The sequence below is a fragment of the Babylonia areolata genome, chromosome 11 (assembly GCF_041734735.1).
Source record: "Babylonia areolata isolate BAREFJ2019XMU chromosome 11, ASM4173473v1, whole genome shotgun sequence".
NCBI classification, from domain to species: Eukaryota; Metazoa; Mollusca; class Gastropoda; order Neogastropoda; family Buccinidae; genus Babylonia; species Babylonia areolata.
The window spans coordinates 16,785,563-16,801,264 of record NC_134886.1 but is presented as its reverse complement, the minus strand read 5'-3'; the positions used below and the strand labels follow the sequence as shown (position 1 = coordinate 16,801,264).

The following is a 15,702-nucleotide window of genomic DNA, read 5'->3' as shown; positions in this document are numbered from 1 at the left end:
GAAGGTGGGGCAATGGGTCGGTTTTTACTGTTTTTATCCCCCCTCTTTTTGCATTCCAGTATGATTATTGTGTTGACAAAAAAATAATTGTGTGCTTGTACGGTGATGTAATGCTGACTGCATTAAAGTTTGGATGCTGGATTCCCCCCCCTTTTTTTCTGTAATCTTGTCCTGATGTTCTTTAACAAGTATACATGTTTGATAGCATGAACACACACACACACACTTTATATTATTTATTGTTGTACATTACATATGAACAGCCGAAAAATAAAAATATACATTTTACAGCTCCAAACCAACATATATACTTAGTCATGAAAATTAATACTGATATGCAACAGTATAAATTATACACACACACAAACCATACGTTCTGCTCCGTTGTTGAAGAAGAACAGATTATCACAGATGTTGCTATTCTTCAGCAGGTAGTGGTGTGATTAAATTAGGATACAAAATGCCGTTGAATCCAAATGCACCTGGGAATGTCTGAAGTGTATACGCATGCCAATCACCCCTCAGAAACGACAGTGTCTAACTTCTTGCTGATCCAGCAACTTGACGCTACCAGTGCAGACTGACATTGCACAAGGTTGGGCTGCAGGAGCAGTCTTAAACAACGCTAGCTAGCTCCACTGACACTGCAAATATTCTGAATGCCAAGCTGACTTAATGCTGCTCACTTGCTGCTCATCACACTTGCAGCTTGGCCCTGGGACAGGGTATACACAAGCAATCTGTGCAGTGATAAGTTCGCTTCGCGTTAGGAATTTGGGTATTATTTAGGAATGTTCTCGAGTCTATGGAATTTCGCAAATTGTTAGGGATGTTCTTAAGTCTATGGAATCTGTGTATTGTAAGGAATGTTCTTAAGTCTATGGAAGCCGCATATTGTTAGGAACATATGCAGACTTAGCACATTAAAGATCGCTCATGCAACCCACAGCCATGGTCCTCCCCCTTGATAAGTGCAGTTACATCAGATACACATGCGTGTCTGTGTGTATGCTTCAGTGTGGGGACATGTGGATGTGTCTGTATGTGGAAATGCTCTCAATCTTTGGAATGTGTGTCTACATCCACATCTGAATGCTACCCAGAGAGGGTATGCGTGGGGTGGGGTGGGGGTGGAGGGGAACCCACTAAACAACGTTTAAAACCACCATGTGTGTAGGGCAGTCAGCCCCAGCCCTGCTCCACACCACCAAAAAATACTGGAAGAGGACCAGTGAAATGCCAACTGCACTGATTCCCGTGACCACTGAACAAAGCTCTGGTAAAAACAACCCTTCCCTCGGTCACTCCCCCTTCCAAATGGACACACCAGTACAGGTGGGACATTGTACAATACCCGCCCCCTTCCAAGTGGACACGTCAATAATGCAGGTGGAACATTGTACAATACCCGCTCCCTTCCAAGTGGACACGTCAATAATGCAGGTGGGACATTGTACAATACCCGCCCCCTTCCAAGAGGACACGTCAATAATGCAGGTGGATCATTGTACAGTACCCGCCCCCTTCCAAGTGGACACGTCAATAATGCAGGTGGAACATTGTACAATACCCGCCCCCTTCCACGTGGACACGTCAATAATGCAGGTGGGACATTGTACAACACCCACCCCCTTCCAAGTGGACACGTCGATAATGCAGGTGGAACATTGTACAATACCCGCCCCCTTCCAAGTGGACACGTCAATAATGCAGGTGGAACATTGTACAATACCCGCCCCCTTCCAAGTGGACACGTCAATAATGCAGGTGGAACATTGTACAATACCCGCCCCCTTCCACGTGGACACGTCAATAATGCAGATGGGACATTGTACAAATGCAGGATGGTTCAAAGCACGGACAGGTAACACACTGCAGGAAAAAATCCACTGCGCTGACAACATACACAACACAGTTATACAGTCATTAGAATATCACAACAGCAACAACAAAAAATGCTTCAAGGAAGTGTTGAAGTGTACAAACTGATCAAAATATGCCACACCACATCTGCTAAAAAACAGAGTTTAAAAATAAAAAAATCAGATGTCTGACCTGTGAATAAACCTAACATGCTAGTCAGGGACTTAAGACCATACTATAGCTATGTATAAAACATTACCCAAAAATCAAATAAGTTAAATATACAAAATGAACTATTCAATACGTTAAAATGTTATTAAAAAAAAGAAGAGAGAGACATAGAAGGCAAACAATTGAATGAAAATCAACTAAACAGATTCCACACCTAAATACAACAGGGTTCTGGACTCTGTGCTGTTCCACTGGTATCATGTTGGGGGATGGAGGGGTGTGGGGGCGGGGCAGAACTGAATGACTAGAACGTTCTATGTGACAGACATTCATCCTTCCCCAGCCTTCCTCCATCAACGACTTGCCGCTCAGCGTGGCTTTCGTGTCAGTACAGACAGTCACAGTGACTACTTCTTAACATCACACATCTTCAGTTGTCTTTACATCGCCCAAGTCATTTGCCTGGTAACAGAGCAAACAAACGTATATATATGTAAATCCCATTCACATAATACATCATTACTGTTAAGGATTAAAATATTAATAACAATTCAGTTGGAAAATGTGAATATAAACCAAAACAAAAAAAAATGCATAACATTTTGATAACACTGATGGTGTGTACAAGTTAAAGTATCAACCCAAACAAAAAGTGTTCAGCATTTTGTTTGAGCTGTTCACTTATACCTGTGGACACACCTGTACACTGTCATCTTCACTGACGGCAAAACCATTCCCACCGTGAATTCAACAAGGTAAACTATCCGAGGCCAGAAAATACTGGTCATCAAGAACAGCATAGACCTTTGCATACACACTCGCACACATGCACACACACAGGTGGCAACAGAATCTGGGACTTGCATGGCAAATGTCCCCACCCCCTCCACGCGCTTAAGTGATGATGACAGTTGAAAAGATCAAGCACTGAAAAAAAAAATTATATAATCTCTTGGTGCTTTTTTTTGTTGTTGTCTCATTCTGCTAAATTGTGTATTTGGGGAACTGAATTTGGGAACTGAAATGATATTCAGGTGTTAAAAATGAGAAATGGATTACATAACAGAAATAACAGATTCAGTACTGGACGGATTTGAAATGTTTACAACAGATTAAATGTACTCTAAATAAACCGAAATCACAGGTTTAAAAATGAGAAACAGATTACAAAACAGAAATCACAGATTAAGTACTGGACGGACTTGGAATGTTTATAATGACAGATTACATGTACTTATTTAGAAATCACAGGTTTGATACTGGATGGATTTAAAATGTTACATAATATTTTAAAACATCTAAATCATAGACTCAGCATTAGATTTGAAATGGATCTGGTTGTTTTCTGTGTTGAGGGAGACTGCTTAACTCTTTCTAAATTTAATAAATCTTTGAAAAGAACAAACTTGAAATACATAGTACATTTTAAGCAAATCAGAGTTACGTTTGTCTATTCCTTTTATTCCCAAACACAGATCTGAATAAAACATTTGGTTGATATCGTATGAGTACATTTCTGAAAACTATGTCCTAAGAAATTTGAGCACAAGTGTTCCTGTACATAATATCAGGGCTGTTCAAGGCATGAACAACAAGGAAAGCATCGCTGTCCTTATCAGTAATTTACACACACACACACACACACACATACACACAAGCATCAAAACAGATACACACATTCGCATACCACTGATAACCACAACCACACTTTTGCCTAAAACCTGGAAAATAATGCCCTGATTACACCTGCTCTCTCCTGAAGAAACGATTCCGCCAGCCTGTCTCTGCTGTTTCTTCGGTCGGTCACACCCTCAACTTCTGAAAGGTCAACGGTTCCATGGCCCTTTGGCAGCCATCAGGGGCAGAGAATTCATAACCACTGTGTTTAGGGCTTTTGGCAAGGGAAGATGGGGGAGCCCAGTCCTCTCCAATCAGCATTCTGACCGTCCCTGACCCAAAAGTCGGGTACCCACTCACCCTGGTTGGAGTGAGGAAAATCGGAGTAAAGTGCCCCCCCCCCCCACCCCCCTGGGACAAAACACCATGCTGAAAGGGGGCCCCCATCCCTCATCACCAGATCAGAAGCCCCGACACCTGTTTCTGTCTCAGTGCCTCTTAATCCCCACCCGACCCTGAGAAAAAATGACAAGAAAGTAATGCCCCAAAGACCACCTACAAAAACAACAATAAACATCAACGTTTTAACCATACAAGAGTCTCCGCATTTTTGTATGAACAGTAAATCAGAGCACCTCCTCACGCAGTGCAAAACACAAACATCACAACACAGCACACATCACAGAGCCTCTGTGGACCAACCTCTAAACTTTTCTAAAACTTTCTCAGCTGATATTACAATCATTCAGGCCCATATTTTTTTCTAACCAACACTTAAAAGCAGCTTTCAACATACACAAGGAGACATTCCTCTGAAAGGCTGATAACAACGAAGTATGTTCTATAGAATGGACTGCAGGAGTAGCTGCAGGAGTAAATGTTTTCCGCTTTGTCAGAAGAAGGGTTTTTGCATTATCTACATTTCTACAAATTTTAGAAATGATAGGGTCATTAAAAAAAACACACCCCAAAACGGGAAAATAAAATCTGTTTAAGTTGAACCAGATACGTTTAATGTAATTTGTACTTGCTTATGGCTCAAATGTAATTTGTACTTGCTCATGGCTCATTTGTTCTTTTTTTTAACAGTTCTGTTACATTGTTTTAATGAGTGAATTGTACTGGAAATGGACATTTTATGTACCAGCAAAACAGGAGGTGTGAGTTGTTTTTTTTTAACATCCACATACTATGGACACAAACAACACACACATACAAAACATAAACAATACACAAGACACACACACACACAACACATGAAACAACACACACACACTAAATAACACAGTATACAAACAAAACACAAACAACGCACAAACAATTCACAACACACACACAATACAGCACAGACTTTAAAATGAGCCAAAGAACAGGCCACAAGAAAATCTGTCTCCTGTACAACAGACATCAGACATGTTGACAAAGAAATCAACCTCGCTAACACTGGGTTAACATTCACACATGACATCAGACATGTTGACAAACATATTAACCTTGCTAACATTGGGTTAACATTCACACATGACTCCACACATGTTGACAAAATTAACCTCATTAAAACTGGGTTAACATTCACACATGACACCACACATGCTGACAAACAAATCAACCTTGCTAACACTAGGTTAACATTCACACATGACACCACACATGTTGACAACAAATTAACCTCGCTAACACTAGGTTAACATTCACACATGACACCACACATGTTGACAAATTAACCTCGCTAACACTAGGTTAACATTCACACATGACACCACACATGTTGGCAAACAAATTAACCTCGCTAACACTGGGTTAACATCCATACATGACACCACCACACATGTTGACAAACAAATTAACCTTGCTAACACTGGGTTAACATCCATATATGACACCACCACACATGTTGACAAACAAATTAACCCTGCTAACACTGGGTTAACATCCATACATGACACCACCACACATGTTGACAAACAAATCAACCCTTGCTAACACTCTGGAATAACATCCTTACATGAAACCTGCCACTGACGACACATCAAGCATGACTCAAAAATACAAGTACAGCTCAAACTGGTATCACAATAAATAAGATTCAAGAGCACAAAAAACAAAACAAAACAAAACAAACTACCAAATAACCCTTCATCAGTTCCCGCGGTCAGGTTTGTCCCGGTGCCTCCTGGACGAGGCCGAAGCAGCATGAGTCATTTTCAGGCGGATGTCCTCCCCTCCCATCTTGACCTCCGCCATGGGGGCGGGCTGTCGGAGGGAGGTGGTGGAGGGGGGGACGCTGGGGCGACTGCCGGGGGTGGTGGTGGTGGTGGTGGTGGTGGAGGGGGCAGCAGTGCTTCCTGTCTTGTGGCTGACCGCAGTGGACGAAGTTTTCGGCGTGCTGACCGCAGAACTTGGACCGGCCGTGGAAGGCTTGCTGCCTGAAGCACTGGCAGCGGTCTTGGTGACGGTGGTAGTGGAGGTGACTGACGATGGCTGGCCAGTCGTCGTGGTAACGTTCCGAACAACAGCGGACTGACCAGCGGAAGCGGTGGTGGTGGTGGTGGTGGAGGCAGGTTTGCTGCTGCTTGTCGACTGGTTAGCGTTAGTGTTGCTATGGGAGATGTCCGGTAGGCTTGTCTGCTGGGACGATCTGGTGCCGGCGGTGGTGTTGGTCTGCGAGGAGCTGGCGCTGGGCGCCACCTGGGGGAAAGGGGAGAGCACAGCGTTTCTTCATCATGGGGAACTTGGAAGACGTGTTCAGCCCTGCTGTTTTGACAGCGTTGTTTGATTTGTGACTTAACTCACAAGTTTGGATTCATCGTGAAGTTTCCGTGTGTGTGTGTGTGTTTGTGTGTGTGGGTCTCTGTGTGTGTGACTTCATTTTGCTTATGATCTATTTTCAAATGATCGGTATGTAAGCATGTGCATGACAGAGTGTGTGCGTTTGAGTTTGATAAATGACTATCCCCTAACAACACGAGAGAGGATGAGGGTTGTAAAATTGCAACAATCTTAAAAATTCAGACTGAACCTAACAACCTATCCCAGTAATAAACTGTAACAGTGTGTCAGTGACATTTATAACAGATTGAACCTTTTCGTCTTGTACCATGCCAGGTCAGTGAGAAACTGCTCACACACGGAATTATCTTTTGATTATTGTGAAAAGTATTCAGAGCTTTTTGTTCTTAACTTCGGATGAAGCGATTTTTGTGATGGCAAGCTAGTTCAGGGGACAAGCAGACCTTGCAGTCAGCTTTGTCTCTCAACTGTCAGGTTTTCCAGGTGATTCTATCAAATGAAACTGCGATTGCAATTTCTGTCTCTTTGTGTTTGGATGAAAGCAAGTTATTCCCAGTTCTTTTTCCTTCCATTACACAGCCAACATCAACTGGCTGATGAATCTGTCGTGGCTGATGCATGCTGGGTATTTTCATGTTTCCATAATCCACCAAACACTGACATGGATTAGAGGGTCTTTAACGTATTTGATCTTCTGCATGCATATACATATGAAGGGGGTTCAGGCAATAGCAGGTCTCCATATACATTGATCTGGGAGATCTGGAAAAAAAAAAAATCTGTACCCTTCACCCAGCAGGTGCCCCAAACTGGGCATCGAACTGAGGAAACTCTGGTGAGAATCCAATGCTCTACCCATTCAGCCACTGCACCCACACAGTTCTTAATTCTGTGCAGCCCCCAAATAACTCTTCAGAGTTCAGGGAGAAGAAGAAGATGAAGAAGTTATTATCAACTGTAGAATACATGCAGGCAGTGAAGGCTGCAGAATCAGCTTGACTATTGTACAGATTTTGAAAACCAGAAATTTGAACACTTGCTGATAAAAAAAGAAAAGAAAAGAAAAAAAAGGGTTATCGGTTGAAACTTGACACCAGATAATCATTATTCTTATTACTGATTAAGTTATGTTGTAGATTAGTAGTATCTTTGCCCAATATTCTCAGGATGGCACGTACTGATGATATAATTAAACTTTATCATTGAGGTGTAGTGTCATACACTGTCTCTGTGAGTGCACACGCACATGCATGTGATTGTAAATGCATATGTATATGACTGTGTGTGTGTGTGTGTGTGTGTGTGTGTGTGTGTGTGTGTGTGTGAACAAAACATGTCACTGGATTTCTCAGCAGTTTACACGGGAATCTTATCAAATCATTATCTTCAGTCTACATACGTTTTCTCTGGATTTAATCATGAACATTCACAATGTATCATGTGTGTATTTTGGTGCATGTCTCTCAGTGGTAGCAGGGGAAAATGAAAAAAACAACCTCAGACAGAATTATCAACCTGTTGCAGAAGAAGGCAGCCGAACACATGAAGCTAACCCACTTGTGGGAGGAAGCGACTGATGTATATATAACACTGAAAAAAACCCAGCCAGGGTCCAGTGCTCGTTTAACCAAAATGCATATCTTTATACCGAAACAAAAATATCTTTATACTGAAACAAAAATATCTTTATACCGAAACAAAAAAACCTTTATACTGAAACAAAGTAAAACAAAAGGAAAATAAAGACCGTCAAAATGCAAATGCAGAAATCTGTATCCAAAATACACCCACCAACCTGCGCCAACAACATTTGACACAAGGGTTGATGCAGACCACCAGATCTGATTTCTAAAATGGCATCAGTGCAGCGACACAGCTGACAGTGTCAGTGACCCCTGTCCGTTCACACCACACACCCCGCTGACATCCTGAACAACTTGACCTGATGGCACTTAGCCAGTTCAGTTCAGATCAGTTCAGTTACTCAAGGAGGTGTCACTGCTTTCAGACAAATCCATATACGCTACACCACATCTGCCAAGTAGATGCCTGACCAGCAGCATAACCCAATGCGCTTAGTCTGGCTTTGAGGGGAAAAAAAGTGCATAAAAAGTAAATGGATAAATCATTAAATTAATGAATAGATAAATCAATAAATGAATAACATAAAAATGTAGGCAGATACGGCAGTTAGCCAAAAGGTTGTTGAATTCTACAACTTGATCTTACGGCAGTTAGCCAAAAGGTTGTTGAATTCTACAACTTGATCTTACGGCAGTTAGACAACAGGTTGTTAAACTCAACAACTTGATCTTACGGCAGTTAGCCAAAAGGTTGTTAAACTCAACAACTTGATCTTACGGCAGTTAGCCAACAGGATGTTAAACTCAAAAACAACTTGATCTTACGGCAGTTAGACAACAGGTTGTTAAACTCTACAACTTGATCTTACGGCAGTTAGCCAACAGGATGTTAAACTCTACAACAACTTGACCTGATGGGAGTTCGCCAACTGGCCGTGAAACTCAGCTCCGTACAATGGTCAGTTGTGTCTGACTATGACCATCAGAACAGCAGTGAAGGCAAGTGCTGTCCTGACTCTCTGGGCCAGAATTTGATCATGGTGGAGTGAGTCTTCTTACATCCCCTCTTGTCTCCACCAGGAACGCCACTCGACAGTCCCTAAAAAACATCATCTGTAGCCAACAGCCCGGAATGTCTGCTGGAGGGAAGATCTGGAATGTTTATGGCTGGGAAAGGAGGAAGGTGGAGGAACGGTCAAGACGCTGTCTGCCAACACAGAGTCCATGAGGGTCTAGGTTCAAATCCTGCTCTCGCCCTTTCTCCCAAGTCTGACAGGAATAAGTATTTACTTATTTATGTACGCTTATCTATTATTTATTCACCTTTTTTTTCTTTTTCTTTTTTTCTCAAGGCCTGACTAAGCGTGCTGGTCAGGCATCTGCTTGGCAGATGTGGTGTAGTGTATATGGATTTGACCGAACGCAGTGATGCCTCCTTGAGCTACTGAAACTGAAACTGGAAAAATCAAACTGAGCATCTTGGTCATATGGATGAGATGATAAAGCGATGTCCCGTGTGCAGCATGCAACTGGCGCACTGAAAAAGGATCCACAGCAACAAGAGTTGTCCTCTAGCAAATTTCTGTTAAAGAAATCCCCTTGATAGTTACACAAACAGATATACATGCACTCAAGGCCTGACTAAGCATGTTGGGTTACGCTGCTGTTCAGGCATCTGTCTAGCAGATGTGGTATAACGTTTACAGATTCCGTCCAAACACAAAGACACTGAAACGACGGCTGTGTAAATCATCAGTCTTTCATTTCTTACATTCTGCACTTCATGAAACATTTTTGTATTTCCTCCAAACGTGTTTATCGTATCAGTTTTCGATGCCACCTTGTCTGCAACAGGTCGACCTTGCTGTGTCTGCTTGAAGGACTAGCTGTCTGCACTGTTCACACTCCCAACACTTTAACTGACCACGTCACCCCCTATCAAAGATACCAAGACACAGAGTAAGAAAACAAAAAGGATTAAAGTTATAAGAGTATTACAGCACGCATCTGTCAATAAGTGAATTCAATAAAATGTGGTATAAGTCATCACCAAAAATATATGAATAAATAAATGAAGAAACAAATAAATGACAAAATAAATAAATAAATACAAAAATAAATCAATACATAAACAAATTAATTGCCTATAAATGGACCATAAAATTAGCAGGAAATGATTTTGAAAACAAAGTGATAAACCCTTGACTGCTGAACTCAGGTAAAACAGTACTTTTTGTGTACTCTTTTAAGCGGTGAATTTGATTTTCATGAACAAAGTGATGTAATCCTAAGATGAAGTCCAAACAGAGAATAATCACTGTCATCCTGACCTGTTACTTCTGTCTGATCTCAGTGAGGTGATAGCCTCATTAACATCCTGACCTGTAGGCTCTGTCGTATCTCATTGAGGTGACAGCCATTCACTGACATCCTGACCTGTTAGATCTGTCTTCGTGAGGTGACAGCCATTCACTGACATCCTGACCTGTTAGGTCTGTCTTCGTGAGGTGACAGCCATTCACTGACATCCTGACCTGTTAGGTCTGTCTTCGTGAGGTGACAGCCCTTCACTGACATCCTGACCTGTTAGATCTGTCTTCGTGAGGTGACAGCCCTTCACTGACATCCTGACTTGTAAGCTCTGTCTGATCTCAGTAAGGTGACAGCTCTTCATTGACACCCTGACCTGTAAGCTCTGTCTGATGTCAGTAAGGTGACAGCTCTTCACTAACATCCTGACCTGTAAGCTCTGTCTTATCTCAGTGAGCTGACAGCCCCTCAATCACTGACATCCTGACCTGTAAGCTTACGTCTTATCTCAGCAAAGTGACAGCCCTTAAATGCCATCCTGACCTGTAAGCTCTGTCTGATCTCAGATAGGTGACAGCACTTCACTGACATCCTGACCTGTAAGCTCTGTCTTATCACAAAGAGGTGACTGCCCTTCACTGATATTGTGACCTGTAAACTCTACCTTATCTCAGTGAAGCGACAACCCTTCACTGACATCCTGACTTGTAAGCTTTGTCTTATCTCAGTGAGGTGACAGCCCTTCATTGACATCCTGACCTGTAAGCACTGTCTGATCTCAGAGAGGTGACAGCCCTTCAGTGATGTCCTGACCTGTAAGCTCTGTCTTATCTCAGTGAGGCGATAGCCCTTCACTGACATCCTGACCTGCAAGCTCTGTCTTATCTCAGCGATGCGACAGCCCTTCACTGACACCCTGACCTGTAAGCAATGTCTTATCTCAGAGAGGTGACATACCCTCATTGAAACCCTGACCTGTAAGCTCTGTCTTATCTCAGTGAGGTGACAGCCCTTCACTGACATCCTGACATGTAAGCTCTGTCCTATCCCAGTGAGGTGACAGCCTTTCACTGACATCCTGACCTGTAAGCTCTATCTTATTACAGTAAGGTGACAGCCCTTCACTGACATCCTGACCTGTAAGCTCTGTCTTATCTCAGAAAGGTGACAGCCCTTCACTGACATCCTGACCTGTAAGCTCTGTCTTATCTCAGAAAGGTGACAGCCCTTCACTGACATCCTGACCTGTAAACTCTGTCTTATCTCAGAGAGATGACGGCCCTACACTGACATCCTGACCTGTAAACTCTTTCTTATCACAGTGAGGTGACAGCCCTACACTGACATCCTGGCCTGTAAGCTCTGTCTTATCACAGAGGTGACAGCCCTTCACTGACATCATGACCTGTAAGCTCTGTCTGATCTCAGTGAGGTGTCAGCCCTTCATTGACATCCTGACCTGTAATTTCTGTCTTATCACAGTGAGGTGACAGCCCTTCATTGACATCCTGACCTGTAAGCTCTGCCTTATCACAGTGAGGTGACAGCCCTTCACTGATATCCTGACCTGTAAGCTCTGTCTGATCTCAGTGAGGTGACAGCCCTTCACTGACATCCTGACCAGTAAGCTCTGTCTGATCTCAGTGAGGTGACAGCCCTTCACTGACATCCTGACCAGTAAGCTCTGTCTGATCTCAGTGAGGTGACAGCCCTTTACTGACATCCTGACCTGTAAGCTTTGTCTGATCTCAGTGAGGTGACAGCCCTTCACTGATATCCTGACCTGTAAGCTCTGTCTGATCTCAGTGAGGTGACAGCCCTTTACTGACATCCTGACCTGTAAGCTTTGTCTGATCTCAGTGAGGTGACAGCCCTTTACTGACATCCTGACCTGTAAGCTCTGTCTCATGTCAGTGAGGTGACAGTAATTCACTGACATCCTGACCTGTAAGCTCTGTCTCATCTCAGTGAGGTGAGAGCCCTTCACTGATATCCTGTCCTGTAAGCTTATCTTATCTCAGTGAGGTGACAGGCCTTCACTGACATCCTGACCTGTAAGCTCTGTCTTATCTCAGTGAGGTGACAGCCCTTCACTGACATCCTGATCTGTAAGCTCTGTTCTATCTCAGAGAGGTGACAGCCATGCATTGACATCCTGACCTGTAAGCTCTGACTCATCTCAGTGAGGTGACAGCCCTACACTGACAGAAAGCACTCATCAGCAACAGTCAAGGGGTTTCACAACGAAGACAGAAAGGAAAACGACAGAGGACTCACTTTAAACACAATCCTCTCCCTGGCGACAAGGCCCATAAGTCTGATGTTTAAAACGCTGTAGGGTTTGGTGGCCCTGACCAGGGGTCTACGGGGTCTACCAAGGCCCTGAATCAGAGGCCAGCAGTGGACATCAGATCACAGTGATGGGGGGGGGCTCTGTGCCACACTGTCAGTGGGTGCTGGGTGCTCACATCTTTGCTATCCACACTAAGGTGCTCGTGCTTTCAACACTACCCCCACCCCTGACCCCTCCCCAAGGCTCAGCCGGACTTCTCCACAAGACCCAGGAAAATCTGTGGGAAGTCCCAGGAACTCTTTTACTCCAAGGGGGTTCCACACAACTCAAATGTTCTCGTGCTACGAAAGTCGTGGTAAACTTTTTCCATGTCACGACCAGCTGAAAGTTACTTTCTGGACAATAAAAACAAAACAAAAAAATTTTTGAAAAGAAGAAAAAAAAAACCCTGCAAACAAAAACAGCAACAAAAAACAAACAAACAAAAAAAAACAACAAAACAGAGTATGTGTGACAGACAAGTCATACTGACATTCTCCTTTTCTTTTCCCGTCACGTCCCTCTTCCAAAACTGCGTCTCCTTCCCCTTGCCATAGGCAGACAACCCAGCCTGGAGCAGTGCAAAGTGAGTTATGTGCCACTGATACAGTTCTCTCACACAGACAACTCCCTGAAATGGCCGTTACACCATCAATCACACATGACCAGTTAATAGTGCAACCACTGCTGTTAGTTCACACACACAGACACAAGAATCATGAGAATAGTCAAACAAGGAAAAAGTAGTTGAGTATTTGATAACTTTTTTTTTTTTTTTAATAGAAAAACACAATTTTAATCATTACTGACAAATTGCACAAAAATGATAAAAATCATAACACTGTTGTTATCAAACAAATAAAGTAAGTGTGATGAAGCAAATCAGAATGATTTAGCTGAAAGAAAAACAGCAAAAAAAACCCCCAACTGATCTGTTTAGAAAGGATATTTTACAACTACAGGGCAAATTATGTCCCCCCCTCAGTTTCATAATGTGTCAAAGCTCTGAAAAACATGTGGACCATGTGTTAAGAGCCATGCTTCATATGACATCTATGTGTTACAGCTCTGAAAAACATGTGGACCATGTGTTAAGAGCCATGCTTCATATGACATCTATGTGTTACAGCTCTGAAAAACATGTGGACATGTATCAAAAGCCATGTTTTAAATTAAATCAATATGACATGTTCACACTGTCGTGAAATTGCCTTGTCTTTTAAACAAACAGTGACACACATACCTCCATACACACCTGACGTGAACTTGCCTCGTCTATAAAACCTACAGTGACATACATACCTCCATACACACCTGACGTGAAATTGCCTCGTCTATAAAACCTACAGTGACATACATACCTCCATACACACCTGACGTGAACTTGCCTCGTCTATAAAACCTACAGTGACACACATACCTCCATACACACCTGACGTACACACCTGACGTGAAATTGCCTCGTCTATAAAACCTACAGTGACACACATACCTCCATACACACCTGACGTGAAATTGCCTCGTCTAGAAAACCTACAGTGACACACATACCTCCATACACACCTGACGTGAAATTGCCTCGTCTAGAAAACCTACAGTGACACTCATACCTCCATACACACCTGACGTACACACCTGACGTGAAATTGCCCTGTCTATAAAACCTACAGTGACACACATACCTCCATACACACCTGACGTGAAATTGCCTCGTCTAGAAAACCTACAGTGACACACATACCTCCATACACACCTGACGTACACACCTGACGTGAAATTGCCTTGTCTATAAAACCTACAGTGACACACATACCTCCATACATCCCTGACGTACACACCTGCTGTGAAATTGCCTTGTCTATAAAACCTACAGTGACACACATACCTCCATACATCCCTGACGTACACACCTGCTGTGAAATTGCCTTGTCTATAAAACCTACAGTGACACGCATACCTCCATACATCCCTGACGTACACACCTGCTGTGAAATTGCCTTGTCTATAAAACCTACAGTGACACACATACCTCCATACACACCTGACGTACACACCTGACGTGAAATTGCCTTGTCTATAAAACCTACAGTGACACACATACCTCCATACATCCCTGACGTGAAATTGTCTTGTCTATAAAACCTACAGTGACACACATACCTCCATACACAAACAACACTGAAATCAACTGAGCATGCGATTTTTGAAAGGGGGAACAATTCCAAAAACCAAGTCGACCATTTTCCTATAAATAGATCCCTGTGTGAACCAGGTGTCGGTGCAGGTGTGACAGGTGTGACAGGTGAAACAGGAATGGAGCTGAGAAATCTCAATGACCATGTTCTGCTCACACTCACACCCCCCCACCCCTCACACACCATGTCTGCAAGTCATGCACACATACACATACATACGACCACACACACACACACACACATGCATACAGCCTCACCTCGGCTTGAACTGACGCTTTCTCCCCTTTTTCAACACACGGAGAATGAAAGCAGAACAATCATCACACATTTCTGCCTAGCGTTTTCGCTGGCAATCGACTGATTGTGTGTGTGTGTGTGTGTGTGTGTGTCAACGTTTAACACAAAAACTTAAAATTAAAAACAAAATAAATAACGTCTTTCAAAATTCTTGATCAACTTGTCGAGTGCCATGAACACTCTGCACTCCGCACAGTTCAAAACCAATTTCATTTGTCTTTCTCCACCAGCAAAAACACAAACATTAAATTTTTTTTTTTTTTTTTTTCAAAACAAAGCACTACCCAGTTCAGAATCAACCCTACAACAGTAAGAGTTACAGTACTAGAAAAAAAACAAAAAACACAACAACAAAAAATAAAACAACACCAAACAAAACCCTCACTTCAACAGCTGAAAAGTGGTAAAACGCACTCACTGCTGTACAACTGAAGAACCTGTACTATATTGTATTGTGTTGTGTTGTATTGTATTGTTTTGTGCTGCGTTGTGCTGTGTTGCAACATATTGTATTGTATTGTTTTGTCTTGGATTGTTTGAATTA

General features: G+C 42.7%; 1 protein-coding gene across 4 annotated transcripts in view; it reads right to left on the bottom strand.

The window, feature by feature from the left end:
* Positions 1–224: 224 nt before the first annotated feature.
* The window catches only part of LOC143287581 (uncharacterized), a 237,121-nt gene continuing 221,643 nt past the window's right edge, over positions 225–15,702 (bottom strand). For 3 of the 4 annotated variants that reach the window (XM_076595688.1, XM_076595687.1, XM_076595690.1), the window contains 2 exons: positions 13,160–13,237; positions 225–6,339 (listed from right to left, as the gene is read on the bottom strand). In XM_076595688.1, the coding sequence (XP_076451803.1) occupies positions 5,791–6,339; positions 13,160–13,237 (627 nt within the window). In that variant the 3' untranslated portion in view covers positions 225–5,790. The remainder of the gene's footprint in view (positions 6,340–13,159; positions 13,238–15,702) is intronic. The other variant, XM_076595689.1, reaches the window with a different exon arrangement.